Source organism: Cutaneotrichosporon cavernicola (genome assembly GCF_030864355.1).
Source record: "Cutaneotrichosporon cavernicola HIS019 DNA, chromosome: 6".
NCBI classification, from domain to species: Eukaryota; Fungi; Basidiomycota; class Tremellomycetes; order Trichosporonales; family Trichosporonaceae; genus Cutaneotrichosporon; species Cutaneotrichosporon cavernicola.
In genome coordinates, this window is record NC_083398.1 from 1901149 (window position 1) to 1926442 (window position 25294).

Consider the following 25294-nt stretch of genomic DNA (forward strand, 5'->3'; position numbering starts at 1 on the left):
GACTCGTACAGGTAATATATAGTCTATAATAGGTGTTGGCTTCCGAAATAGGAATTCATAATGCGATTAGGCCTTTTTCTAATACTTCTTGATTAGGATTGTGAGGATAGAAACATTAGAATTCGGTCTAATGCAATGGTCAGACATTAGAAATCTCCAGGTGGAGGTGGAGGGGTGTCTCAGAAGTAGGTTGTGGGTTATTAGTTATCAGGCCAGTATCACCATCAGTCGCAACTCATCTCCATCGTCCGCCATTGAGCATAGACCTCGTTCCATGCAACGGCTGCCATCAGAAGTCCATTAGTCGCCAGTAGGCATCACTATGTGTCAAGAACAACCACAATTACATACACAGGTACAACTCACCTTTCATTCTAGCAGGCTCTCGACCACCGTCCAGAAACATTCCTCGTTTTCTCTGAGCGAGTACGACGCCACGAAACGGCGCACGTCGTCCCCACCTGCTCCCTCAGCACGGAGGCGGTACAAGACTCCAGCAATGCGGCGGGCAGCATGTGGCGGAACGCCAAAGTCGTGGTTGTCAGTACCCGCTCCCTCCGTGCCCTCCGCCCCCTCCTCGTTCCCGCTGTCGCTGTCGCTGTCCCAGCTCCCTGCCTTTGGGCTCTCACAAACTATCTCCTCGTCACTCCCCATAGGCTCCCCGTCCCCGTCTCCGGCGACCGCACGGATCCACCACACTCGCACCGCAAGCAAGACCGCACGCAGGCCTGCCTCGTCTGCGGCAGCCGAGCCCGTGCGGCGGTCCACCACCCGGCCCTTGGGGTCGATCACAGCCGACCAGCCCACTTCACGAGCAGCCCACGCGGCATACACCTCGGCAGTTGCACGAAGCGCCGCCTCACCAGTCGTGCGCATACCCGAGCGCGGGTCGGGTCGGGGAGTGGCGGGTACGATCCGCGAGGATCGGGGGTACGTGGACGCACGCGTGTAGGTGCGGTATGACATCAGGCGAAGGCTGCACAGTGACTCGGGTGAGGCGTGTGGGGCCGTGGGAGAGAAGTACGACCCCGGGCTGTTGCGTGCTGTCATCGGGGTCAGGCGAGGGGCCAGCTCGGCACGCGCGAGAGCGGCAGAGGCTATGGCGAAGAGGAGATCAGACTTGCGTCTCGCGCACTCGTATGGGGCCAGGTTGGCTCCGGAGAGCAGGGACAGCGCGAGCTTGTATCCTTTGCCAGCGATGGCGAGCTCGTTCCATTGCACCTGAGAGGGTAGGAGTGGTGTTTCCTTGCCGTTCGGCGAGTCGTCCAAGCTCGGACTGCGGAGGAGTGGGGGTCGCATGGCCTGCCGCGCCGGATTGAGGGGGGACAGCGCGAGTGGCGGGTTCTGTGGACTCAGTGACTGCATCAGGGGACGCGGAGATCGCTGTGCGAGTATGAGAGGTGGTGGAGGTGGGGCCCGCTTGCGTGGCAATATGACCGATGCCGGGTCGGGTATGGCTGGAGCCAGGTCTTCCTCCTCGGGTTCCTCTGGGATGGGCGGGGAGCTGGTGGAGGAGGACCACGACCCCGAACTCGAGACTAGCCCTGGTGTGGGGTCTGGTGGGGAGAACGTCGCGTACTGCGGTGTTGCCAGTGTTGCTGACACTGGGGAGATGGCGAAGCCTGCGCTGCGAGGGCTCATGATCCCAGGTGTCGAGGGTTGCGGCTCTCTGAACACGCTGAGGGCGGAAGCATGCATGACACGTGCGTCCGCGAGGAGCTTGGCAGCTTCCGCAGCCTGTTCCGCTGCAGTGGCACCACGGCTCCCGCGCAGCCGCTGGGCGAGGTCGCGGGTCTGAGAAGCGAGAGTGGCGAGGTCTGCGATCAGGTCGTCCCAGCTGACGTCGTCCCAGCGGGTATAGTACGCTAGGCGGTTGGTTGCGATACGTGCGCCCACAATCTGAATATGAGTCAGCAGTGCAGGTGCACGCGCTAAGGTGGCCATGTTGCCGGCGTGCGTAAGCGCGTGGTCCGCCAGCTTGGCGTGGGGCTCGGCAGCCTTGGGATCGCTCAGAGTACTGACTGCCGCTGCCGCCTCGGCGAGGGCCAGAAAGGTAGCGGCGAGCGCTGGTGCTTCGAGTTCAAAATTCGCCTTGGAGAGTGTGGAAGCGCGGTCCATCCGTTCCGCGGCAACGTCCTCGAACGCGTCCAGAGCTTCTACGGCAGCCTCCCCAGCTTCCGAGTTCAGGTCATCGGCGGGCATGCGGAGGAGTGCAGACAGGCGTGCACAGATCGCCGCGCGCACCTCGAGTGCTGGTCCGTCGCCGGTTGCGAGCGCCCGCGCAATGCGGAGGAGGACCCCCGCCTCGGCGGGGCGAAAGTGGGCTGAAAGATGGTAGAGGACCGTGGCGAGACGGAGCTCAGCTCCTCCTCCCGGCTGCAGGGCGAGTGCAGTTTTAAAATGCGCGGCGGCGGCGCGGAGGTGGCGACCCGAACTAGGCCCCACATGGCCGAGCGCCTGTGAGCGCGCTTCGTGCGAAATGCCCGCTGGTCTCAGCTTATTCAGATTGAAACGGCACTCACCCTCGATGCAGGCGGGGTAGTCTCTATGGCCGGTGCGTATGCGTGGGCTGAGTGGGGTGGGTGCCTTGTTGGTTCTTCGGGGGAAGCGGAGGGGGGGGAGCCGGGGGAAGGGGGGGAGTGGTGTTGGTGGGGGTACCTGGGGTGAGTACATCTGGGGTACGGGGCCAGATATGGATGTTCGAGGTGATGTGGTGTCGGAGTTGGTGTTTGGTTTTGAGTCGTCACGGCTTTGTGTTGGGGTGAGTGAGTAGTCACTTGCAAAGAGCGACGAGGATCGAGACATGTTGATTGTAGCTTCTGCCATTCTGATGAGCCGTGGTCGTCGGGGATCGGGCTGTGTTTGGGGGGAATGGAGATTGTTAATAGGAGCAGTGCTCGTGTGTGACTGCTTCCACTGGCAAGGGGGACGGATGTGGATCGAAGCCTCACAGCGTGAGAGAGCTAGGGAGACTGAGGCTGGAAATGGGTGGCGGTGGCTGAGAGGGTTCGACTTGGACGTGTGGGTGGGTCATGACATTGACATTCCCAGTTGGAAGCGCACGCAACGCCACGTGATGTTGCAGTGGAACGGGGAGTACCGGAGTGCGGGTTGTGTGATGCAAGAGATCAAGACGAGATTGAGATTGAGATTGAGATTGAGATTGAGAGAATGGAAAAGACAAAGTTAAGAGACGACGTTTGTTGAATGTAAGCCACCTCCATCCCGCCTCGGCGCCTTCTGTCCATCCCACAGCCCACTTTCAACCTTGCCTTCCTAAATGACGACGCCACCGAGTTGCCGAGGTCCCGGAGGCTCACTCCGTAGATCCGTATACATGCTGAACGTAGCCCACTCCACCTGCCCACCACCCAGATCCTTCTACTGGCCGAGTTGACGGGGCACCGAGGACACATTCCGCGTTTGCGGGGCTGGCATACGTAGCAGCCCATTCTCAGGAAACGTTGGCAGCATCTCAGTGCATCTCTCAGGCTCAGTTCATCCCTCAGGCTCAGTTCATCTTCAGGCTCAGTTCACCTTCAGGCTCAGTTCACCTTCAGGCTGTCGTACAACGTGTGCTCGCGACCGCTGCATTCGTTGACGCTGCATAGATGGCTGGGTGGCAATTACCAGATTAACAGGCACCAGGAATGTTTGTTTTGCGCCTATTTTACGCCATGGCCACCAGCCCGCCTAATTGTACATTGTGAGGAATGTAGGCGCGCGTGACGCACTGACCCTCGTCCGCGTCTGTTGACGCGCTCCCGATCGCGCTTCTCACTAACCAACATTCACATATCATGGCCGCCGCTGTCCAGTCATCCACAAACCTCTTCAGGCGGCTGGCATGGAGCGCTACTGTGCCGCTGAACATCCGTCTGGCGGCCGCTGGTGGGCCCGTTGACCAGTACTTTGTGAGTGGGGGGGGGGAAGGGTGAGGGGGGGGAAGGGTGAGGGGGTGGGAGGGAGGGAGGGAGGGAGGGAGGGAGGGAGGGAGGGAGGGAGGGAGGGTGAACTCGTCAGATCGACTGGGTTGTTGTCCACACCGTCCGTATCCTAGATGATCTAGATGCCTCCTGTGTTGTTCTATCCACACTAACCGCAGATCCAAGCTCCGCGATACACGTACCTCGCCCTCCTTCTGCCAACCATCCGTGAACACCTAGTCGAGCTCGCCCTCGACGACGAAGCACTTGCCCGTACAAACGAGTCTGAATGGTGGTTTGAGCTAGACGCATCCGACTCGCCCTTCCCCAGCGACGCGGTTCGCTGGCACTGGCCACTCGACTTGGTGGACCTGTGCGCGACCATGTTGCGCCCCGCCTCGTCTCAATCGGAATCCGAACATCCTATCCGTCTCATTCTGCATCTGTCGGGAGCTCCGGGAGACAAGCTCGCTGTTCCGCCAACAGTGGAGGCTGTGAAGACGCATTTCGTGAGCCAGGTCAAGGAGGCCGATTTCGTGCGGTGGGGGAATACGAAGCGGGTGACGGGGTTGCGCAGGGCCGACCTTGAGGCAGGGTGGGATGGCGTCGTGGCCGGCGATTACGATTTACACCATCGCATGGCAGGGCGGATTGTACCACTGCCGATTCCGGCCAGTCCGCCAACTAGCCCTCAACCCGACAAGATCGATAGCGCATATTCGGCGCGCAGCCTCCCCATCAAAGTCTACCTGCCAGACGGAGCGGTCGCGATACAGGCCCCGGTGGCGCCGCTTACGGACGGACAGCCTACAACTCTCCTCCAGATGCTCCGCACTATGCTGCCGCTCCTCTTCGAGAATGGATACGGGGCAGCGCAGCCTATTGCCCAGGGTATCCTCCTGCCGCCGGACGCCGACGTCGCATGGCTCGCGGCATGCATGGCGGGCGCGGACGGGTGGCTGCGTATCGGCATCCGTCTCGTCGCCGAATAGCCGAGTAGTGTACTATAATGTAATACCATGTCTAGTTATACCTCACAGTTGGGCCTAAGCACCCCTAGTCACTGAGCACCCCTAAGCACTGAGCATCCCTAAGCACCCTCGGTGAAGAGTCCCGCGGGCAGGTCGAACCAGTTGTGCAGGTCGCCCAGGAGGGGTTGTACGGCCCACGCCGGGAGGTGGCTGAGGCTCACATCTGGCGGGGAGACGTACGGTGTCGCTTCGCCGTTCGCGCCGACGGCCGAGTAAGCTGTGCGCCGGAGGTCGAGAAGCACGTGGATCGCGTCTGGAAGGGAGGGGTTTGCCTCGGCATCGTATGCGCTCCCGGTCGACCACTTTCGTTTGGCGCGTTCGAGGAGATTGGTGTATTGGTCTGGGGTTAGTCCCGAGCTGACGAGGAGGAGGGAGGGTAGGTGCGTGGGAGGGAGGGTGGGTAGGTGCGTGGGATGACCGAGGAGGGCCACTCACTGGCTAAACTCCAATACGGCGCCTGTTCCTTGAGCGCCGCGAGAATCTCCTCAAACTCGGTACACGGGGCATCGCGATGCGCCAGAAAGTCATTGACGAAGAGTACGCGCGCTGCGACCCAAGTGCTCCAAACAAAGAGCGGCGAGCTAGAGTGTATGAATCCCAGCTCACGCGCCGCCCCACAGAGCTGAGCAAGTGCGCGTGCGGATGTGATGCAGGTATCGCCATACGGTTGTGGCGGGGTTCCGGTGCCGAGGGCGGGGTAGGCGTAGTACGCGTTGAGTTTGAGCAAAGTTGCGTGGTAGATTGCTTGCTGGGGTCAGGGAGGGAGGGAGGGTGGGGCTCACAATGACAAGACTCATGCTGCCAGCCTCGAGGTCGGGGAGGTCGGCGAACCATCTCCGTGCGGCGGTCGTTAGTGTCATCGTCATATCTTTCCTGTGCTCGACTTGTCGCGCGTCGTTGGGCTCGACTGTACGTGTTTGTAATGTATGTGCACGGCCGAGGAGGTCGAGCGCTTCGACGAGGTATGCCATTGGACTGAGTTGTGATGGATCGGGCACGGCGTCACGGTGCAGCACAGGCTTGAAGAGAGGCGTGGTTTGCCATTCCTGACGTGAGCGATATATTTATCATCAGCCTCTACGCGACTCACAGTCCCCAACCACAGCTCGTCACGACACGGCAAGCACCGTTTAATCTCAAAGTCAGGGAGCGCAAAGTCCCATCCTGTCGATACACATGCGTATCGATCGAGACAGAAGATGAGCCAGAACAGCCGCCTCCGCGCCTCGTCTTCCCCCCAATCTGCTGGTGGGGGGATGATACTTGTCCTGCTCAAACTGTGTGGCGGTGTCTTTCCGGAACGTTCGTCTTCGGTGATCAATCCAAGGTGAACCGCGCTTCGAGTGAGGAGGGCGAGGATTCCCCATGACGATGGTCCTTGTTCGCTCCCGATCAAATCTAGAGCTAGGAGAGCTAATGCTTGCACGGAGGAAATGGAGGTACTCTCAATGGCATGGGAGAGGACATGGGATTTTGCTGTTTGGCGATACTGCTGCTTTGTTGAGGCTATGCGGGGGTCATTGGAGAGACGGAGGGTGACGACGACAATGGCGTAGACGATAATGTTCCATGGTGCTGTGAAGGATTGGGGAGGGATAATGGGAGCCCATGGCGCAATATGAGAAAAGTAGAGCGCAATCAAGTCGCGCACAATGTCGTCTGGCGGGAGGAGGTGGGGATCAAGAAAGGATGCGGCGCTGGCAGGAGACTTGAAGCCCAAGTCGAGGGCCATTTCGGGGGAGATTAGGTCCATCGGCGTGGCTGAGAACGGGAGTGCCGAGGGGCCGCAAGATCCAGAGGGCCCCGAGGCAGAGGGCCATTGTGAGGGGGAGGGGATGTGAGCTTGGGAGGGGGAGGGGATAAGAGGTTGGGAGGGGGAGGGGATGTGAGGTTGGGAGTGGGACCGAGGTTGAGGGAGGGACATTGCGGCAAACCGCGCTTCGTGTTCGGCCAGTTGGGCTTCCTGCGCCAACACACGCTCTTCAAGTGCCTCGACGCGTTTCGTCATGTCTGTCCCTGTGCCGGGTCGAAGGCCAGGCTTGAGCTTGACGGGATACACGCATTCGGCGGGGTTTTTCGCGCAGTTGTCGCAGGTTGGTTTGGTCGAGTCGCATTCTGGTGTCAGGGGGGGGTAGGGTGGGGTGGGTGGGTGAGGAGGAGGCGGGAGGAGGGGGGGAAGGAGGGGGGGAAGGAGGGGGAGGGACCTCGACGTACTGATCTTCCGCGCCCTACACGGCGTACAAGTGATTGCCAGTGGTCGATCTTCACTTCGTCGCCGCTTGGCGTGCGGAGCGTGTCCTTGGGCTGGCGCCGGCGAATATCGCGGGCCCGCAAGGTGTGCCATCTGCGCATGTGTTGGTGTGGGCGGAGGATCGCCCCAGCGTCCCATGGTGAATGTGAGATTGCAAGTTGAGAGATACAAGTTTGGTTGAGCTCGGACTAGGATTGTGCCGAGATATGGCAATTGGTCCCGCGAGGAGAGGTGGGCGGTTCCGTAAAGCGCGGAGCGGGTGTGGGATAACCGCGTTCGTCAGCGCCGCGCAGCGCTCGCATCGACGGAGACGGGATCAAATGTCGCCGACTCGATGGAAGCTCAATCGCCGGGTCGGGCCCTGCGGCTGACACTGACTGTTGCGCTCGCCAGCCTTCTGCGCCTTCACCCCTCGCTCGCTCTTCACCCCTCTCTTCCCCCTGCTCACCCCTCACCAACCCCTCGCCCGCTCTCGCCTCCAAGTGCTTCGCAATGTGCATGCTATACCAATGCTTGTCGCCGTACACAGTAGTACTACACTAATCCTACACTCATACAATCGTAAGTCATAATGCGACGGGCCGGCAGGTCACTATGCCATCGCCTCAGCCGGGATGGGAAGGAACTGCCCAATGATGACAGACGGCAGGTCGAACACGTCGCGGCGGATAGTAAAGCACGCGGCGCACGGGACCGGCTTGGTGTCGTTCTCGAGGGTGGTTGCCTGGAAAAAGTTTTGGGTCGTGTTCTCAAATGCGTGCTCGGCAAAGTTCTCCCAGTACTCAATTGTACCAGCCTTGTTGAATAGCTGGTAGATGCAGGTGCGGTTGCGCACAATGTCCTCCTCCTTCTTGCCAACCAGTTGGCAGAACTCGGGGGAGACACACACAATCTCGCCAGTACGGCGCCACACCGCGGTGGGGGTCGCCGAGTACGAGATGAGCTTTTCGAGTTCGATGAGGGTGCGCTGGAAGGAGCGCTCGAGGAAGATCTCGTCATCCTCGCTCATAGGCATCTGGAGGGCGATGAGGGAGGGGCGGAAGGCGGCCAGCGCACGGACGACACGCAGAATGTCGTTCTTCTCAAAGTTCTGCGTAAGGTACTGCATGAGGATGTGGTAGCCCTCAGTGTAGTCGTAAGGCTTGAGGACAGTGCGGTACACATCCTCGGGCGTCATTTTGCGCGGCTTGGTCTCAATCTCGATGTGGGGAATCGCGCCCATCTCGTCGTTGCCAGACCACGTGCTGGGGAACATGGTGGTTGGAGATAGGTCGGCTCCAAGGGCCTGGTGCAGCCCCGAGTCGTTGTGGCCGAGGAAGTCGGTGACACTTGGGGGGTGCGACGCGTTGGCCGGGTCAGGCAAACCGAGGTTGGACCAGACGGTGGGGGTCGACGCGTCAGTCGTGTTTCCCAAGTCGCCTAATGGGAATGACGGCGACAGCGAGCCGAACATGGAGTCGAACATCTCGTACTCGAGGTTTGCGGCGGCCGATGCAGTAAAGTCTAGGGTCAGCGGTGGCTCAATGACCGACGATCACGCGACCCAAGCTGGCGGCGCGCCACAGGGTCATTCAGGTCTGTGCTCGTGACTCACTGAATGGGTTGGTGTCCTGGGCCGACCAGTCGAGCGGCTGTGGCGCGGTCTGGACTTCGGGTAGGGGCGCCGTGAGCCAAATGTTGTCGGGAACACGGACTGGGTCCATGTTGGGTGGTGGAACAACAACGCCAGGGAGCATTGAAACCGGGACATGGCCAAAGCTGTTGCCGTGGCTGGGCGGCGAGTGGGAGGGGAACGAGGGGGGCGCGGCCGGCGGTGCGGCTGGCTGCGCGGCGGGGACGGAAACTGGGACGGGGCCGGGGCCGGGGACGGGGACGGGCCCGGTGACGGGGGCTGCTGGGCGAGCTGGGGTCAGCTTTGTATACACAAATGGCGCTTGGAATGACGACATTGTCGAGAGGAGCCGACGGGCAAACTACTCACCGCGTTCGTCGCCCTCCATGAGGTATTTTGCCTTCTTGCGCACACCCTCGACGCACTGGTCTCCGATACCCTTCTTGGTGCAGCGGTTACATGGGCGGTCTGGGATCAGCGAATATCCGGGCCGGAGTCCAAGCCCGTGACCGGGGTGTCAGTCGACTCACTCTCGTCACAGGTGAGGTGGCTCTTTTGGCAAGCGAGGCAGGCCTTTGCGACCTTTTTGCGGGTGACCTTGCCATCTGCATTGCGCTTTGTGTCACCCTTGCGTGGAGGTGACTTGCGGACTGGGCCGACCTTGGATGGCTGGTTGGCGGTGGAGGAAGGGGAAGAAGACGATTCAGACTCGGACTTGGAGAGCTTGCGGGCTGCGGCAGTAGTTGTGGCCGAGGGTCCGCTCCAAGAGCCCTGTCGGGGGGCGATTGCGTCGGTCATGCCTTGCGGCGGGTATGGGGTTTACTGTTGAGTAGTGTCGTGGTGGATGACGGTGACTGGGTTGTACTGGGTTGTCCAAGATGAGTTGACGATGGGAAAGAATCGACTATTGGTGGTGGTGGTGGTGGTGGTGGAGGGCAAGGTTCAAGCAAGCGGGCTGCTTAAACCTCGGGTCTACTCGGCAAAATGACACCAATTGAGACCAAAAGTAACCAAACAGAGACTACGTGAGGGATTCGAAGTGTAGTTTTTGTTGACCGGCAATAGAGCGGGGATAATGGGGTAAAGTGCGGGGTATGTGGCGTGTGGATCGGTGGCAGATCGGCCTTTTGAGTGATCTCGTCGTCGTTGTGGTTTGGTTGATGATCGAGTCAAACGGCGATGGCAGTGGTCGTGTTCAAACTTGACTGATTAAAAGAAGAGAGGGTGTGAGGAGGCTCTAGATAAGAGGCTCGGTTTCTTGGTGCGCTTGGGGAAAGAAGTTACTGCTGATAGGGCGAACAACCAGAGGGTGGATGGCGGTGACGAGCAAGAGCCCGTGAGTCTTTGTTGACAAGCGAGGTGGCGCTGGGGCTTGTATAAGGGGTTGAGTGAGATGGGACCGTGTCAGCAAGTAACAACAGTGTGATGACCAGCTGGCGAGGGAGGGGGGGGGGGGGGGGGGGTAATGGAAGAAAAGAACGTGCTGGGCTCTTTATGCATTCAGAGTCAAGATGAAAAGACGAACCACACATGAAAAGAGAGTAAAAGAGCGCTGAAGTGAGGTCCTGGGACTCGAGAGTGGAGCGGCACGTTGAAGCTTGGGGTAGGCATGCTTGTCCTTTTGCTCCCTGTCGAGCGGCCAAAGTAGGGTCAGGGGAAGGGGGAAAGTGAGAGTGAGAGGGAAGGTTGACGTTTCCCCCCGTTTGTGCCTGAATACCTGGGTTGCGTAAGTGTTAACCCTGGCACATCCAAAGGTGGAGAAAATTACCTTGTTAGATCTCCTGGCGTAACAGATCATTTACAAGTCAATGGGTATCACCTCGGAATAGATCGCATCATGCAAAGTAACAAAGAAGAGTTTACTCGTCGCTGCCAGGACAACAGGACCAGATACCAGATACCAGATACCAGATACCAGTCTTTTTTTATCACCGAGCGTAGTCGTCGCTTGCGTGCATGCATCACATTACATCAGCCATCCCGCATCTCACCAAAGCATCAGGCCCAAGCTTGCGCCACACTGTGTTCCATGCATTCTTTAGGATTCTTTTCATCTCAGTGTTTAGCCTATTGGGTGGCAGCTTGGCATTGTCATCTTGTCGGCGCAGCCGAGCGTGATTGATCGTGACCGAGACGGGTGAGCGGGATGGGTGGAGGGTTTGACGAGGCCGAATAGACAGAGTGATGAAAAACCAAACGCGGGGTCGGGGTCGCCGTCATCCCTCCCAATCCTGATACCAAACACGGGCTCAGATTGGTGATCTAGCCCACCGGCTATCCGGCAAGCATTGTAATCTCGGTCTTGGACCTTGCTCGACACGTGGCATCACATGACTTTTGGGCTTTGATTTGCTCGGCAAAGACCTAATGGTGAGTGACCGGGTGAGGAAGACTGACGGACACGGACACGGCCGCCGCCGTTTGGTACCAAAGTCACGTTGGCATCAAGGGTCAACCTGGGGTTACTCTGCTCTGCTGCCTGCTACTTGGCAACAAAGTTTCAGGGTAACAGTATTAGTATAGTATACCAACAAGGTAAAAGAATCCGCTTTTCTGGGGTCTCTTCTGGGGCCTGGTGGGGTTCAACGCAAGTACAGGGTCTTGGTCTTCCTTTTCCAACCTGGCAAGGGTACAAGGGAATCGGTATGTAATCCAAGTATAATAGGTCATTGGCAGATATCATTCCGTGCCTTGAAATTGTATTCAAGCTCCTCACTTTGCATCCCATCCGGGACACCCATTACCGGTCAGCTGCCCAACCTGTCGCGTGGCAATTCGTATCAGATCGGACACGATGACAATCTTGTGGGGCAACAATTATCTCTCAAACACCCCCGGCATCCCCGGTTATACCTGCAATCAGACAAAGTGATCGAGCCTTAGCTCAATAGATATCAACCTGCCCCGTTCCTTTCCGACATGTACTGTCATCTCGGTGTCATCACTCCTGATTGCGGCATCCTGGCAACATGGATTGAATGCCGTAGAATACAACTGTGGCGTATAGTTTAGCCCGTAGCCTGTGTTGAGGGCCGCGTCACCTCACCCGCTCCAATGGTCTCGTGACATGAGATGTAATGTGTTCCCGTCACTGCCTAACCAGTCTTGCTGTCGACCAACGTGGGCGCCTTGAGCGCGTGACCGAGGTGCAACCGTACCCACGGCCGCCGAGCGGATCGCCGCCGCCAACTCGCGTGGATGGATATCAACCCCAAATTCTCCAACAGGCACCAATATGATACACCTTCTTGAGCGTTCCAGTTCCCAGCAAAGTGCACTGGAGCGTGACTGAGCACGTTGTTTTGCACCACACTTTGAGACACCCTGCGGTGCAGCGATCACTCATCTAGTGGCGCCCACGTGTGAGACTGATCAGGATCTAGCTCGCTCTCTAGGGCGGAATACCAAATCCTAATCTGGCCCTCGCGCGCCTCTCACTACCCTCAAGGTGCTCCGCGGCGGAAACGCGGACCGCTGTATTCTGCTACCTCCACTGTGAGCGCTATGCTGTGGCGAGCGGGATGACTCGACGGCACGTGCCAAGCCAAGCGAAATCAGATACCTGTTGCCAGGCAGACGGATTTGGCCGTTGCCTGGTATACGGGGGCAGTCACCAAGCGAGGTGCAAAGTTTGAGTCCGCAGTCCGTAGTTTGTGACATTTGTATTCATCCGGTTTGTAAAGGAATTCCTTTGTCAAGGTTACAGCTTCCACCCACTTACTGCACCATCATCTCCATCAGGTGACACTTGTGATTAATTTATGGAAACGTTGGGGCAGCGATCAGCCTGACCAGCTCCACATACCCAATGGTTGGCTGACATCAGCCAGATGGTCCGGCTTGGTGAAGCCACTGAAGCCACACCATCTTTTCCTTAACCCGCTTTTTGTCTGATTGGCATTCTTGTTCTCCACGCCTTGTTCTCGGGGTATGGACGCCACCCCCACAAGCAGATCTGACGACAAAGAATACAGCCTAAGGGAATGAGGGGCGGGGGAACCGACGCTTGGTCCTCTCTCGCCATCTTTCGTGTAGGATACCTCAGGCCGGATGATGATGATGACAGATTGGACTAAGTTGACCTTCCTCGAGCCCGAGCCCGAGCCCGTGGAGCTCCTCTGCAGTCTGATCGGTAGTATGTCATCATGCCTCTGCCCATTCCAAAGCCTTGCATTCCCCCGACGGAGATTCGAACACGAGGGCGGCACTGGGCGCTCGGCCTCAGCTTGTGCGCGCACAAGCACTCGCACTGGGCACCCGTAGGCGGAGAGACGTATGTCGAGCACAGTCATCCGAGACAGGACCATCGGAAGGGGGGAGTAGATACGGCTGGACCCGAGGCAATACAATGCGCAGCTGGGCGACGCGGCAGGTGGAGGTGGAGTCGTGCCCAGCCTAGTTGAGTCGATGTCCAGCTCGAGAGGCAGTCTTTTCTCTCTCTCTCTTTTCCCACTCTCCACTCTCCATTCTTGCCCGCTTTTCGTGCCACTCTCGCTCGCCACCCATACCCTCCCTCCATAGACCCAGTTGTCCAGTGTGACTGACGAAGGGGAGCAGTGACGTACAGCCCACTTACGTCCACGTGGCAATCATCTCGTCATGACTCGTCATGTCATGAACGCCCCGCCCAGGCACGGTGCTGTAATGTAATGTTTATATAGAGAACATGAGATCCTGCGCAGGCACACGGTAAACAAGTCAGGCGCGAGCCAGGAGTAGCTAACAGGCGGAACAGGTGGTGAGTGGGTGTTTGGTGCGAAATGGGGGGTGTGTGATGGAGGATGTGAATTACTGGCGCGATGATCCACCCTCCCAGTTGATCGTCCAACTCACCTCTACCCACTTTCTACATCCAACACACCATTGACAACGACGCGCAGGACGCTCGTCACAATGTCACGGCCGCCGACCACGCCGTTCCCCACCTCGCTCAGAGAGCTGCAGCGGAAGCCCTCGCTCCGCTCGCTCCTCTCCACAGCCCGTACTCACCTCCTCCTAACGCCTTTCGATCCCACCATCCTTCTACGCGTCCTAAACCACCTCTCGCGGGCGGACAAAGCCTCTCTTCTTCGCCTAAACACTGCCTTCTACTGGCTCGTCCTCCCGCTCATCTCAACCCACATTGTACTATCCGACACGCCATGGCCACGCCTCCGTCCCGTCGTCCGCCCACCACGAGAGTTCTGTGACTGGCTCGAAACACATCCCCCATCCTCATGGGTACGCCAGGTCAATGTATACCCTCACGCGTCGACCCGATGTATGGTCCATCACTACGAGCACGAGGTGGATACGGAGCACGCGCCACGCACACTGAACTGTCCCGAGCGGTTACCATTTCTCTCCCGTGTCCAGACACTGCGGATCCATGGCGCCCTCCATACCGATTCGGACAGGTGGCACGGGTTGACGGCCCAGTGCGCCGCATTGCAGAATGTACGAGCGCGTAAACTCGTTCTTGTCGGCGCACCCTCGTCGACGCCCCTGACGAGTTTGCCGTATGCAGTTCTGGCCGCGGTGGACGAGTACGTCCTCGTCCTCTCTGAGGCGGTGGAGGCGCGTTCGATTGCCAACGACCTGGCGAATATGACAGTGAAGAGGGCGACGCTCATCTTTGCTGCAGAGCCGTGGATGCCGTTACGCGCCAATGAACATAACTGGGTCGCGTTCTTTGCCGAGTTGGGCCGCCAACTCGTCCACTTTCCCATCCACTTGCGCATCGTCAATGCCGGTGACATCAAAGTGGGGAGAGAGTGGGACATATCTCGCAGCGAGGCATACCTAGAATCACACCTCCGCGACGCGCTGCGGGCCGAGCAAGCCGAATACAGGCCGTGGAGACGACCACGATGCGAGATCGAGTTTGTCAGTATGGCGACATACCTCCTCGACGCGCCTGAAGATGAGCTGGGTCCAGAGCGACTGGCCAAGTGGCGCATTAGCCTCTTATCGAAGGGCAGTTTGAAGCGACCACCGATAAGCTTGAGCCAGTCACCAAAGACGCGACGCCCAGCGCCCCTCAAGCCCGCCAGCAGGATAATGTCGCTTCGGACCCAGTCGGGGCCGGGGTCGCCTATCGCGTCGATGGCACATGCAGTTGCGAGACGGGCCAGCGATAAGATGGCCGAGCGCGGCGAGAAGAGACTGGCAAGGCGGACCGTGTCGGAGAAACTGAGATGGGACGAGAACGTCCGTTTGTACTAGAGGTATTGTAGACTAGCATGTCGTTGGCTGCAGCAGCCAGTCGTGGTTCATTCTGGCGCCATTGATTCAACTTGAACACAAACTGTCGGCAGCTGAGGCAACGTCACTGGTAGCGTGGCTGCATTGAGCAAAGAGTGAATGTACAGTAGGTCGTGGCCATGGAACGCTCTGAGGTGAGGTACACTGTTCCAGGAGACCAATGCCAGTAAACGTTGTACGAGATAACGAAATCCAGTGTAACATGCCCAAATTCCCTCTTCTATCTCCTATTGAAGGCTGATTGCCGCACCACCGTCGACGAGCAGACTCGCCCCGGTACAATACTTGGCCATGTCACTAGCGAAGAACACGACCGGCTGCGCGATATCGTCCGGCTCGCCAAGCCTCCCAATTGGAATCCGACCGACCATCTTCTCCCGCTTCTCGGGGTTCTGCAAGTCGTCCTTATTGATATTCGTCTCAATCGTACCTTTTTATCAGCCCAACTTTCTTGACACATACCTGGCAAGACGGAATTACACCGAATCCCCATGGGTCCGAGGGCGATTGCACAGCTCTCCATCAAGCTCTTGATCCCCGCCTTTGTCGGTGTATAATGACACTGTTCGGCGCCACCCATAAGAGCCGAGATACTGCTAATGGCAACAATACTTCCCCCGCGTGGTTCCTGTGTCGCCATGGCATTCGCCACTGCTTGGACGGCATAGAATGCGCCGTTGAGGTTGACGTCCTGAACGCGTTGCCAGAGGGTGTGTGGGAGATCCAGGAACGCGTGGAACGGACAGATACCGGCGTTGGAGACTAACACGTCGATTCGCCCGAATGCCTTTCCGGCCTCTACCAAGGCGGAGGAAGTTGAGGGGTCGGCAATGTCGCCTTGGACAAGAGATGATTGTGCGCCGGCAGCCTCGACTTGGGTCCGCACGGCCTGGACGTCGGGTAGCGTCGACGCGTCCAGGTGGTGTAGGACGAGTGCGCGGGCGCCGTGGTTCGCACATGCTGCTGTTAGGGGGCGTTGGGAGGGGGCGTACCGATCGCGATGGCGGCGCCGATGCCCGTGCTGCTGCCTGTCACGACAACAACCTTGTCCTCCAGAAGACGAGTGATCATGGCGACTGGGGGGGGGTTGTATGTTGTCGTTCCGGCTCATTTTGTGGTTCCGGCTTATTTTCTGGGATGAGTTGGTGGGCTTGTGGGCATGAGTCGGTGGGCGCGGTGCCGGGATATCATCCTCCCGATCTCCTATCAAGTATCGACGCCGGCCGGGTGGTGCTTCCGGCCCACTTGGCCGATCGGTGTCCGGGTTAAACCTCTTCCGAGATGTCGGAACTTCATGATGCCGAACCACACCACAGCGACGAGGCACTGCCGAGAGTCAGCCGAGTCGGCCAGACTACTTTAAGCTGGACAGATCAAGGTCATTGCTCCATCACCCACATCGCAACCATGTCCAAGGAGTGGCCTACTATCGTAAGTCGAATCTGCCAATCTGCTCCCCACTGACTCCAGACCAAGCTCGAGACGTTCATCCCCAGCGCGACCGGGTCCGGCGGCGACTACCACCGCCAGGCCAACGAGCACTGGAGTGAGTCTCTCCTGCCCCCAAAGCCCAATTCCCAATTTCCCGCTAACCCCAGTCGTCCAGGGAAACATCTCGTGCCCGATGCACAAATACGACGAGTACCGCTCCTCGCGGACGTCGTGGGGTATCGGCGTCCTCGGGTCCATCTTCGTCAAGCTCACCGCGTCCGACGGGACCGTCGGATACGCGACGGGTTTTGGCGGTCCGCCAGCGTGTTGGCTCATTGAGGAGCATTACAAGCGATTCATTCTGGGACAGGACCCGCGCGACACCAACAAGATGTGGGACATGATGTTCCGTGCAAGCATGTTCTACGGTCGCAAGGGTGAGTGCTTGTTGCAGCTCGATGAGCTGACATTTAGGCTTGCCTTTGGCTGCCATCTCGGTTGTCGACCTCGCCATCTGGGACTTGATCGGTAAGATCCGTGGCGAACCCATCTACAAGATGATCGGCGGGCGCACCAAGAAGGATATTCCACTCTACCTCACTGGACCCAAACCGGCCGTCGCTAAGAAACTTGGGTTCTGGGGCGCCAAAGTGCCCCTTCCCCATGGTCCGCCCGATGGCCCCGAGGGGATCCGGAAGAACGTCGCGTATCTCAAGGCAGCAAAGGAGAGCGTGGGCGAGGATTACCCCGTCATGGTCGACTGCTACATGTCCCTCGACGTGCCATACACCATCGAGCTCATCAAGGCGTGTGAGGCTGCTGGCGTCTTCATGAACTGGTGGGAAGAATGTCTCCACCCCGACGACTTTGACGGACATGCCGACCTCCACAAAGCACTCCCCCACATTAAATTCACGACGGGCGAACACGAGTACTCCAAGTACGGATTCCGGAAACTGATCGAGGGCCGCAACCTCGCCATCATCCAGCCCGACGTCATGTGGCTCGGCGGCCTCACCGAACTCATCAAGGTCGCCAACATGGCCGCAGCTTACGACATTCCCGTCATTCCACACGGCTCGGGACCGTACTCGTTCCAGGCAATTATGAGTTTCCCCAACTCGGACTTTTGCGAGTATATTGCCAACAGCCCTGATGGAGAGAGCATCCACGCCTCGTTTGGCGACCTGTTCACCAACGAGCTCCTGCCTACCAACGGTCGCATTGACCTCTCGGACGCGCCTGGGTGGGGTCTCGAGCTCAACCCCAACGCCAAACTTATCCCTTACAGCACGTTCTTTGCGCCGGCAGCTGGAATCGGGTCTGCTGGCGAGGACCGAACCGAGGAGGAGCAGGAAAAGTTCAAGGGCAAGGTCGCGAATGGGCACTAGATCATTGTATGCATGGACATGGAACCGGGATCGTTCTGCTGCGCTCTACTCCTGAATCCGCATGACATGACGACGTCAGGTACGACGAAGACGCGCAGACGCGTAGACACGTAGCCACGCTTTGACGGTGTGCCACGACATCCTCCATCTCTCGGGTTACAGGAGTCGTTTGTTGACAGTCTCCAAGTCCTGTCCGTGACATATTGCCACGTTGCATTCAAGCACGAGCTACTCTCAACTGAAAGGTCCGGAGGACCATGGGGTACGACCTAAAGGCTCTCCTGATGGGGGGACCAAACTCCTGGAGGGACGTGCGCGCCCCACGCACGCACGTTCTTGGACGTTCTTGGGGCGTGGTGAGGTGGACAATGAGATCGACGAGAACAATGGCTTTGAAGCTAAGAACGTCGATAAAACATGCATCCGGAATCATGCATCACCGTGGCCTCCAAACGTCCCATCTGCCTCTTCTCCACACGCCTACCACCCGCGCTTCGATAGGGAGGCGGAGCTCGTCGCCCTGCTCAAGTTCTTGATACGTCTGGCCGCGGATGAGGTCGCTGATTTGCGGGACGTGGGGATCGTTGTACACAAACACATGGGCGACGCGAGCCACCATACCTGTTTCCGGAAAACGGGAACCGGGCTGCGTGAGACCCAGCAGGACGCGCAGGACGAAGCGCACAGACACCGACTCCCATACCGGCATCGCAGGCGACAGATCCACTGCTGGGCCAGACCCTCGCAGGAAGCAGATCCACTGACCTGTGGAGTGGGACTTCTTCATGACAAGTGTCGATGTCCAGCGGCCTGGTGTGGCTGTAGATCCGAGGCCACAGTCAGAGTAGCTGAAAGGGCCGTTTGAGTGGTCCGAGTCCGAGTCTGAGTCCGAGTCTGAGTCTTCGGTTCCCGAGTCCGAGTCCGAGTCTGAGTCTGAGTCTTCGGTTCCCGAGTCCAGGCTGTCGGCTCCCGAATCGTCCAAGTCGCTAGAGATACCGGATTTGTCCGAATCACTTTCCGAATCGTGGGCAGAAAAGGAGGCCGCTGCGACTATAAGCGCAGCAAGAACAAAACTCACTTGGCGCAGAAAGGTTGGGCCACGGCCAGCTGGGTGGGCGCAGGTTAATCTCTGAGCCATCAGTGGGAAACGTAGGTACAGTACTCACCCTTCCCACCCACAGAATTGTCGTCGTCTTCGTCGCTAGAGCTGCTGTCGGTCTCGTCCTTCTTCTTGAGTTCCGCCACCTCCATCTCCAGCGCCTGGATCTTCTCCTGCGCCCATTCGAATGCCGTGACCACCTCACGCATGAGGCGGTCCACCGACTTCATGTTCGACACGAGCCCAGCACTGAGGGCCAGCCTGAGACGGTTGTTGTCGGCCCTCAGATCGCTGCGGAGGTTCCGAACCGCCTCCTCGCTGCGGTGACCCAGGTCGTCGAGTCGCCGGAAGGCTGGATCAAAGTAGTCAGAGATATCTTCGGTGATCTTATTCACTAGGTTGTTGAAACCCTTGCTCGCCAGTCGTTTGGCGAGCGAGTCGGCCAGCTGGTCGACCAACTCCTTGTCCTTGAGCGCGTCCAATATATGGCCGCGCAAGAACTCCGCTGACGAGGCGGAGCGATTCAGTGCACGTCCAGCGCCCGTACCCTCGCCCACCGCAGAAGTATCCTGGTCACCTTGATCGTGCGGCTCGTGGGTAGTCCCCGGATCCGTGCTTTGGTCCAGTGTCTGTCGGTTCCCACCTTCAACCTTTACATCTCGGGGAGAGGCGGACGCCACTCGGCGACGTTTCGGCCGGAGACTTGGGATGACATCGAGTTCGACCGCCTGTTCCTCATGTGTCGGACTGGCTGCGCGTTTCTGGTGAGTATCCATGGTGGAATGGGTAATGAGCAATGTTTGAGAGTGCCAATGTCTCGTTTAGCAGTGAGGGTGATACTTCGCATACGCGTACGCACGGGGCGTCTGGTAGAGTATCGTGATTCGCAGAGTAAATGGAGAAGGGCCAAGAGACGCGTTTACCCACGGACCAGTGCCTTGCGTCCTGGCAGAGGGCAGGGAGGAAGAGGCGTATTGACATACAGCTGGGAGGAAGAGGCTTATTGACATAGAGCTGGTCTGCCTGACTTGGCCGCCGGGTTAGAGCGGTGATGGTAAGCGCGCGAGCGAAGTGAGACCTCGCTGGAGGCCTGGCACTCCTCGTGTGATCCGCTTCCCGCCAACGGGCACCCGCCCGTCTGGGACTAGGAAGGTCTCTGGAAACCAGGAAGGTCTGCACGAAGTTGGGGGAAGACAGATGGGCAGAGTTGGAGGACGGCGTTGGGAGGTGGAGAGTGGAGGGTGGAGGTGAAGGTGGAGGAGGAGGTGGAGGAGGAGGTGCGGGGCACGCCCGTTTCCGACCACGATGGCGTCTCGCTCTAGCAACACACATCTCCACACCACCATCCACACATCTGTATACACACTACCGTGCGGGGCTAAACATTGCGCGATGCTATATTGCATGCGAAGGCAAGCAGGCCTCCAAATCGTCAGTTAACGGACACTCCAATCGTCAGTTAACGGACACTCCGAATCTCACCGTACTTGATTCTAAAACCACAATGACGTCGGTGTGACATCATCCAAAACAGGCAAAGGCATCTCATATGGTGCAGTGGTGAGCATATCAGTCTTTCATGACACGTGGAAGACACTGAAGACCCGGGTTCGAACCCCGGTATGAGAACAAGGCGGAGGCGCCGCCGAACCTTTTGGATTCGAGCGAATCCAAATGAGGCGCTCGAATCCAAATGAGGGACGACCCCCCTGTCCCTACGGCATACCCGTCCTTCCCCTGCGTTTGTGTCTTCCCCCATTTCCCTGACCGCCTGGACGGCTTGGATGCTGATGTCGTCAACTGTGCAGTGCTTTGAGGGGGTTTTGCATTGGTGCTGTCGGTCATTGCTTATTGGAGGTCATGTGGTCCTCCGCGAAACTCAGTTATGTTTCATCCTTGAATGCTTCTTTTGCTCCAGTGGCTCGGTACGTGGGAAATGGCTTGGCAGGGAAAGGTTCCCAGGGAGTACGACATCAAATCCCAAATGCCGCCTGCCCAACGCATCGAGGACACGCACTCTGGCTGCCCGTCGCCAAGTAAATCTAGCCCCAGTTAACCCTCCGTGCCTTATCGTTATGGCTATTGAGTTCCTCCAGACGGGATGAAATGAGGCTGGCACCAGCTTCTCCGCCAGCAAACGTAGGACAACGCTCCTCACAGAAGTGCCAACTGGGGCAATCCTTGACGGCGGGATGTTGCGACTCGGCACTGCCTCCTCAATCATGTACGTGACCCTCCTTGACTCGGAAGGGAGCCTCTCATACGGTTATATAAGTCGACTCCTTTCTCGCAATGTACTGTACCACGCTCTTTTCCGACCATTAATCATGATCAAAGACCGCTTCTTCCAGATCTTCCAGAAAAAACACAAGGCCCACAAGGTCCAGAAGTACCTCCTCTACTTCTTGGTCCTGCCCTTCACGCTCCTGGCGCTTGGCTGGTTCATCCCTCCGCTCTACGTCTACTGTATGTCAGGCCCGAAACTACCTACTCACCGACAGCCTGGAATGTACGACAGGATTCGCCGCCACAACCTGGACAGGTCCCTCTTACGACCAGGTATTTTACAGAGTGAGTCGACCGGAAACAACACCGACCTGTTTGACACCAGGACACGACAAAGCCTCGAATATATATCGGTAAGGACGTCACGAGCAAACATCGTATATACAGTGAGAGCGACGACAGGACACGACATCGTATATGAATGGGGAACGACCATCTTTGGTGACCCGTTCCGGAAGCGCGCAGTGGAGACGGCGGTCGCACTAGAGGATGGCGCGCCCGTTACAATTACCCAGGTCCAGGTTCCCATGCCGGGTACGGCGGCAATTCCGCGCCCGACGCCTCTCACATCCACTCACGGCCCCACGCCAGCTGTAACCAACCCTGCCGATGCCGGCCCGACGGCAATGGCGGAGCCATCGCCGACCGACAATAGTGAACCGCTCCACCAGCTGTACAAGCGGCGGCGCGGCGGTGGAGGATCATACGGCGGCGGCTACGGTGGTGACGTCAAGCGCATGACTCCTGTTCCAAGCGTCTCGGTCGCCGGTGTCGTCTGGACGTCACTGATCATTCTTTATCTGCTAGTGCTGTAAGTCTCCTTGGCCCCAGTATCCCGTGTCTAACCGCAGGCCATTATATTCTGAAAATCACACTTACCATTCCATGAGGGACAGTCTTCTTGCCCTCACGTTCTTCTGGGGGGTCGGCTTGGGGGTTATGATCGCCGCGAGTCTTCTCGTCAATCCAAAGGGCGCCCGGTACATGGGTGCCTGCCTCCTGGCCTTCGGGTGGCTACTTGTCATTGCCCTGACCGTTACGTTGCTCTGGAACATCATCTATGCGCTTAGGTTCCACAAGGGCTATATGATGTACAGCATCGCATCGCTGGAGAAAGCGAGAGAGGAAAGCCCTGCGGGCACTCCGCCAGCCGTACCGGCGAAGGACGAACCAAACCTCGCCAGCCCGCCGCTAGCGTACGCGCAACCCCCTTCTGGTTTCCCGCAGCAGGCAAACTTCCACCCCGCCATGTCCGCTCCACAGGGATACGCCCAGTCCGCGCTCGTGTCGCAGCCGCAGGGATATCTCCCGCAGCAACCCGGGTCTCCTACTTCCGGCTTCAACGTCCCCCCCGGGACACTCCCTCCCGACTCTCACAGCCCCGTTCAGCCCATGCCGCAGGGGTACGGGTACCAGTCGCCACAGATGTCGCCACCGATGTCGCCGCAGATGTCTGGTCAGGTCGGTCAGCAGGCCTACCCCCAGCCACAGCATAATTGGGTCACGACGCAGGGCCCTCCCCACCGTCCAACGGAGATTCAAGGAAACGTATAGCTGTAGTACAGACAGATCGAACGTAATTAAATGGAATAAATATGAATTTAATCATTTTACGGATTTGGTGGGCAGCGAGGAAATGAAATGAGTGGACGTCAGCCTCATCCAAATCCCATCCCTTGAAATCTAGACAGAACCCAGTGCTGTACGTAACGTCCGGCCTTTGAGTTGAATCTGAGAAGGCAAAGCACAGCATTTCAAGCCTGCAACCTTCAATGCATACAACAGTCAGCTGAGGTGGCAGGCTGTGTTGCCTTGTTGACACCAGCTGCCATGCCAATGGACAGACTATATTGCAGTTATGGTTTTCTCCTGTAGAGCGTTACCAGACGTCCCTGGGACCTGCGGACCTACCTCCCCTTAGGTCTAGACCCTTTGGCCCAGAGCGAGAGTTGTGGCCGTTGTGCCTAGTTCGGCATAGTTCGGCACACTCTCTTGGCGAGACCGATGTCAGGTAACCTGGTCACGGTCGCACAGGATGGGAGACAAAAGCGACCGCCTTAAGCCACTACAGCCGGTGCTGGGACGCCTCGCTCGCCAGTCCACTTCACACCAACTATTTCACAACTGCCGTCCGAGTCCACGGCAGTGGCACAACTCACCAGGGGGTCCTGTGGCGGCCTGGTTTTGCCAACCTCCGTAACAGCCAGAAATGAGGGCCTACTTGGCGTCAGGCACAGAAGACGGGAATGTGGCGCCTCCAATACTTCCCGGAATACGTTCAGAATCATGCTTCAATTTCCGCCCACAATCCGAGCCACCAGGGCTCGACTCAGGCATGTCAACGTGACGATCATGGTTGTCCTTGGGCTGTTCATTGCGCACACCCACCATGTACTCTTGGGCACCTCTGTTAGGGGGTGCGGGGACCTTCCGTGGTCCCGCCCTCTTGAGGCGGACTACGCTTGCTCGCCAATTTGGTCCAGCGACTGCGGCGGACATCTCTCGCGCACGTTGCCAAATGACTTCAGCCACGCCTGGAGGTCCTCGCCCGTCATATGGAGACAGTGGAGCAGGTCGTGCGCAGGCTCACCGAGCTGCGGATGGACCCGTTCTTCGGTATGACGCCGCTCAAGAATCCGACGCTTGCCGGTATCGGGGCCGATCTTGATGAGGGCTGGAGGATTAGGTCGACAAAATCATGTGGAAATTCAGCTACACCGTGTTCGCGCGGCGGCCAGACAGCGACCGCGGGCGCCCTGGGTTGTGGGCGGACAAAAGGGACGAGTATGAGTGCGAGTCGGATTCGCATTCGGATTCGGATTGAAGTGACTGGCGTGTATCTGGAATGCAGCAAGCATCCATTGACGGCAGCGAGGGTCTGCACCCGCGCTCAAAAGGACAGGCTAACCACACTACCCACCAGCCCTCGCGCATTCCGAACGGCCGCGTCGCCAGGTCACTACGATGCAGTGCCGAATCACGCCGTCCCGTCTGCATAAGAAGAGATTCGCGTTGAAGAGGATGCTGACGAATCCAGCCATCGCAATGAATCCGACGAGGTACATTGCGGCGAGGCAGCCTTGGCGCGCGTGAAGAGTGCGGGGCGGTTGAAAGGCCAGACAGCATGGTACAGCGGCAACCACCCAAAAAGTTCAATCTCGGAATTGAACCAAGGACCTACAGATTGTTGAGTTGCAATCTGCCGCGCTAACCGCTGCGCCAATTGAACTGAGATTTAACAGGCGAGACCAGAGATAAGTCCGGGGCCCCACTGGTCCGCGACTGTATTGTCGACGCTCGCGGCAGCGCCAGCAACGTGCATGTCTTAGTGGCGGGCGACCAGAACCGGATCCATCGTTGGACTAGGTCATGAAACACTTCTTCAACAGAGTGTACGCCATGGAAGGATTCGGTGGTTGGGGTGCGGTTTAACGTCAAGCGGTGAATGTGTACGCATGCGAAGGCGACCTTTTTGGATGCAATGCAGGCCGTGTATATCCACCAACGACTTTGTACTGTAACCCCTTCTCAGAGAGGAGGGAGGAGAGGCAAGCGCGGCAGTGACCAGTTGCCCTGCGTACTCATTCTTGTTGTCCAGCCACCGATCTTCCCGTGCTTCCACTCCCGTCACCACCGTCGATCCCGCACTCACCTCTCAGGAGCCATCGTAATGGAACTGGACGTGAGGTTGGAGCCATCGTAATGAAACTGACGTGGGGTTGGTAGGCTTCAAGGCGGCCGCCTTGGCAGCACTCTCAGCCGCGACGAGTTTACCGTCAGACGACGCCGCCTTCTTGGGCATGGTGAAGTGCGCAAACCCAAGTCGGGTCGGAATCCTGGGGAATAATCAAATCTTCGGAACCATGTATCCGGGGAAAACATGCCGTAAGAAACGCGGATCAGGGACCGCGACGCGTCGCGATCAGTACGCGTTTCCTGAAAGAAGCCGATTCTCCTGCACGCCCATCGTGATACTTGATCAACTCGGACAGGAATTCTCCAGTCTCCACTCACTCCACTGTAA

The 25294-nt window shown here is 58.2% G+C and overlaps 9 protein-coding genes across 9 annotated transcripts; 3 read left to right on the forward strand and 6 right to left on the reverse strand.

Moving 5' to 3' along the window:
• Positions 1–369: 369 nt before the first annotated feature.
• Positions 370–2673, reverse strand: CcaverHIS019_0607380 (uncharacterized protein; the record flags this gene model as incomplete). Its single annotated transcript, XM_060603228.1, has 2 exons — positions 370–2486; positions 2523–2673. The coding sequence occupies 2 exons, from the start codon at positions 2671–2673 to the stop codon at positions 370–372; spliced, it is 2268 nt and encodes a 755-aa protein (XP_060459544.1).
• Positions 2674–3800: 1127 nt separating this feature from the next.
• On the forward strand, positions 3801–4918 carry ATG5 (uncharacterized protein; the record flags this gene model as incomplete). The annotated part of the gene is made up of 2 exons (XM_060603229.1): positions 3801–3914; positions 4106–4918. The coding sequence occupies 2 exons, from the start codon at positions 3801–3803 to the stop codon at positions 4916–4918; spliced, it is 927 nt and encodes a 308-aa protein (XP_060459545.1).
• Positions 4919–5016: 98 nt separating this feature from the next.
• CcaverHIS019_0607400 (uncharacterized protein) lies at positions 5017–7346 on the reverse strand (the record flags this gene model as incomplete). The annotated part of the gene is made up of 6 exons (XM_060603230.1): positions 5017–5297; positions 5393–5705; positions 5740–6003; positions 6048–6718; positions 6935–7072; positions 7172–7346. The coding sequence occupies 6 exons, from the start codon at positions 7344–7346 to the stop codon at positions 5017–5019; spliced, it is 1842 nt and encodes a 613-aa protein (XP_060459546.1).
• Positions 7347–7800: 454 nt separating this feature from the next.
• On the reverse strand, positions 7801–9618 carry ERT1 (uncharacterized protein; the record flags this gene model as incomplete). The annotated part of the gene is made up of 4 exons (XM_060603231.1): positions 7801–8711; positions 8803–9111; positions 9190–9288; positions 9351–9618. The coding sequence occupies 4 exons, from the start codon at positions 9616–9618 to the stop codon at positions 7801–7803; spliced, it is 1587 nt and encodes a 528-aa protein (XP_060459547.1).
• A 4095-nt stretch (positions 9619–13713) lies between these two features.
• On the forward strand, positions 13714–15024 carry CcaverHIS019_0607420 (uncharacterized protein; the record flags this gene model as incomplete). The annotated part of the gene is made up of 1 exon (XM_060603235.1): positions 13714–15024. The coding sequence occupies one exon, from the start codon at positions 13714–13716 to the stop codon at positions 15022–15024; it is 1311 nt and encodes a 436-aa protein (XP_060459548.1).
• Positions 15025–15290: 266 nt separating this feature from the next.
• Positions 15291–16134, reverse strand: DHG2 (uncharacterized protein; the record flags this gene model as incomplete). The annotated part of the gene is made up of 3 exons (XM_060603236.1): positions 15291–15493; positions 15526–16023; positions 16056–16134. 3 exons carry the CDS (start codon positions 16132–16134, stop codon positions 15291–15293), a joined length of 780 nt encoding a protein of 259 aa, XP_060459549.1.
• Positions 16135–16470: 336 nt separating this feature from the next.
• CcaverHIS019_0607440 (uncharacterized protein) lies at positions 16471–17885 on the forward strand (the record flags this gene model as incomplete). Its single annotated transcript, XM_060603237.1, has 4 exons — positions 16471–16494; positions 16534–16609; positions 16662–16931; positions 16969–17885. 4 exons carry the CDS (start codon positions 16471–16473, stop codon positions 17883–17885), a joined length of 1287 nt encoding a protein of 428 aa, XP_060459550.1.
• A 436-nt stretch (positions 17886–18321) lies between these two features.
• On the reverse strand, positions 18322–19760 carry CcaverHIS019_0607450 (uncharacterized protein; the record flags this gene model as incomplete). The annotated part of the gene is made up of 3 exons (XM_060603238.1): positions 18322–18935; positions 18964–19014; positions 19052–19760. The coding sequence occupies 3 exons, from the start codon at positions 19758–19760 to the stop codon at positions 18322–18324; spliced, it is 1374 nt and encodes a 457-aa protein (XP_060459551.1).
• A 3966-nt stretch (positions 19761–23726) lies between these two features.
• CcaverHIS019_0607460 (uncharacterized protein) lies at positions 23727–25072 on the reverse strand (the record flags this gene model as incomplete). Its single annotated transcript, XM_060603239.1, has 2 exons — positions 23727–23944; positions 25045–25072. 2 exons carry the CDS (start codon positions 25070–25072, stop codon positions 23727–23729), a joined length of 246 nt encoding a protein of 81 aa, XP_060459552.1.
• Between the last annotated feature and the right edge of the window lie 222 nt (positions 25073–25294).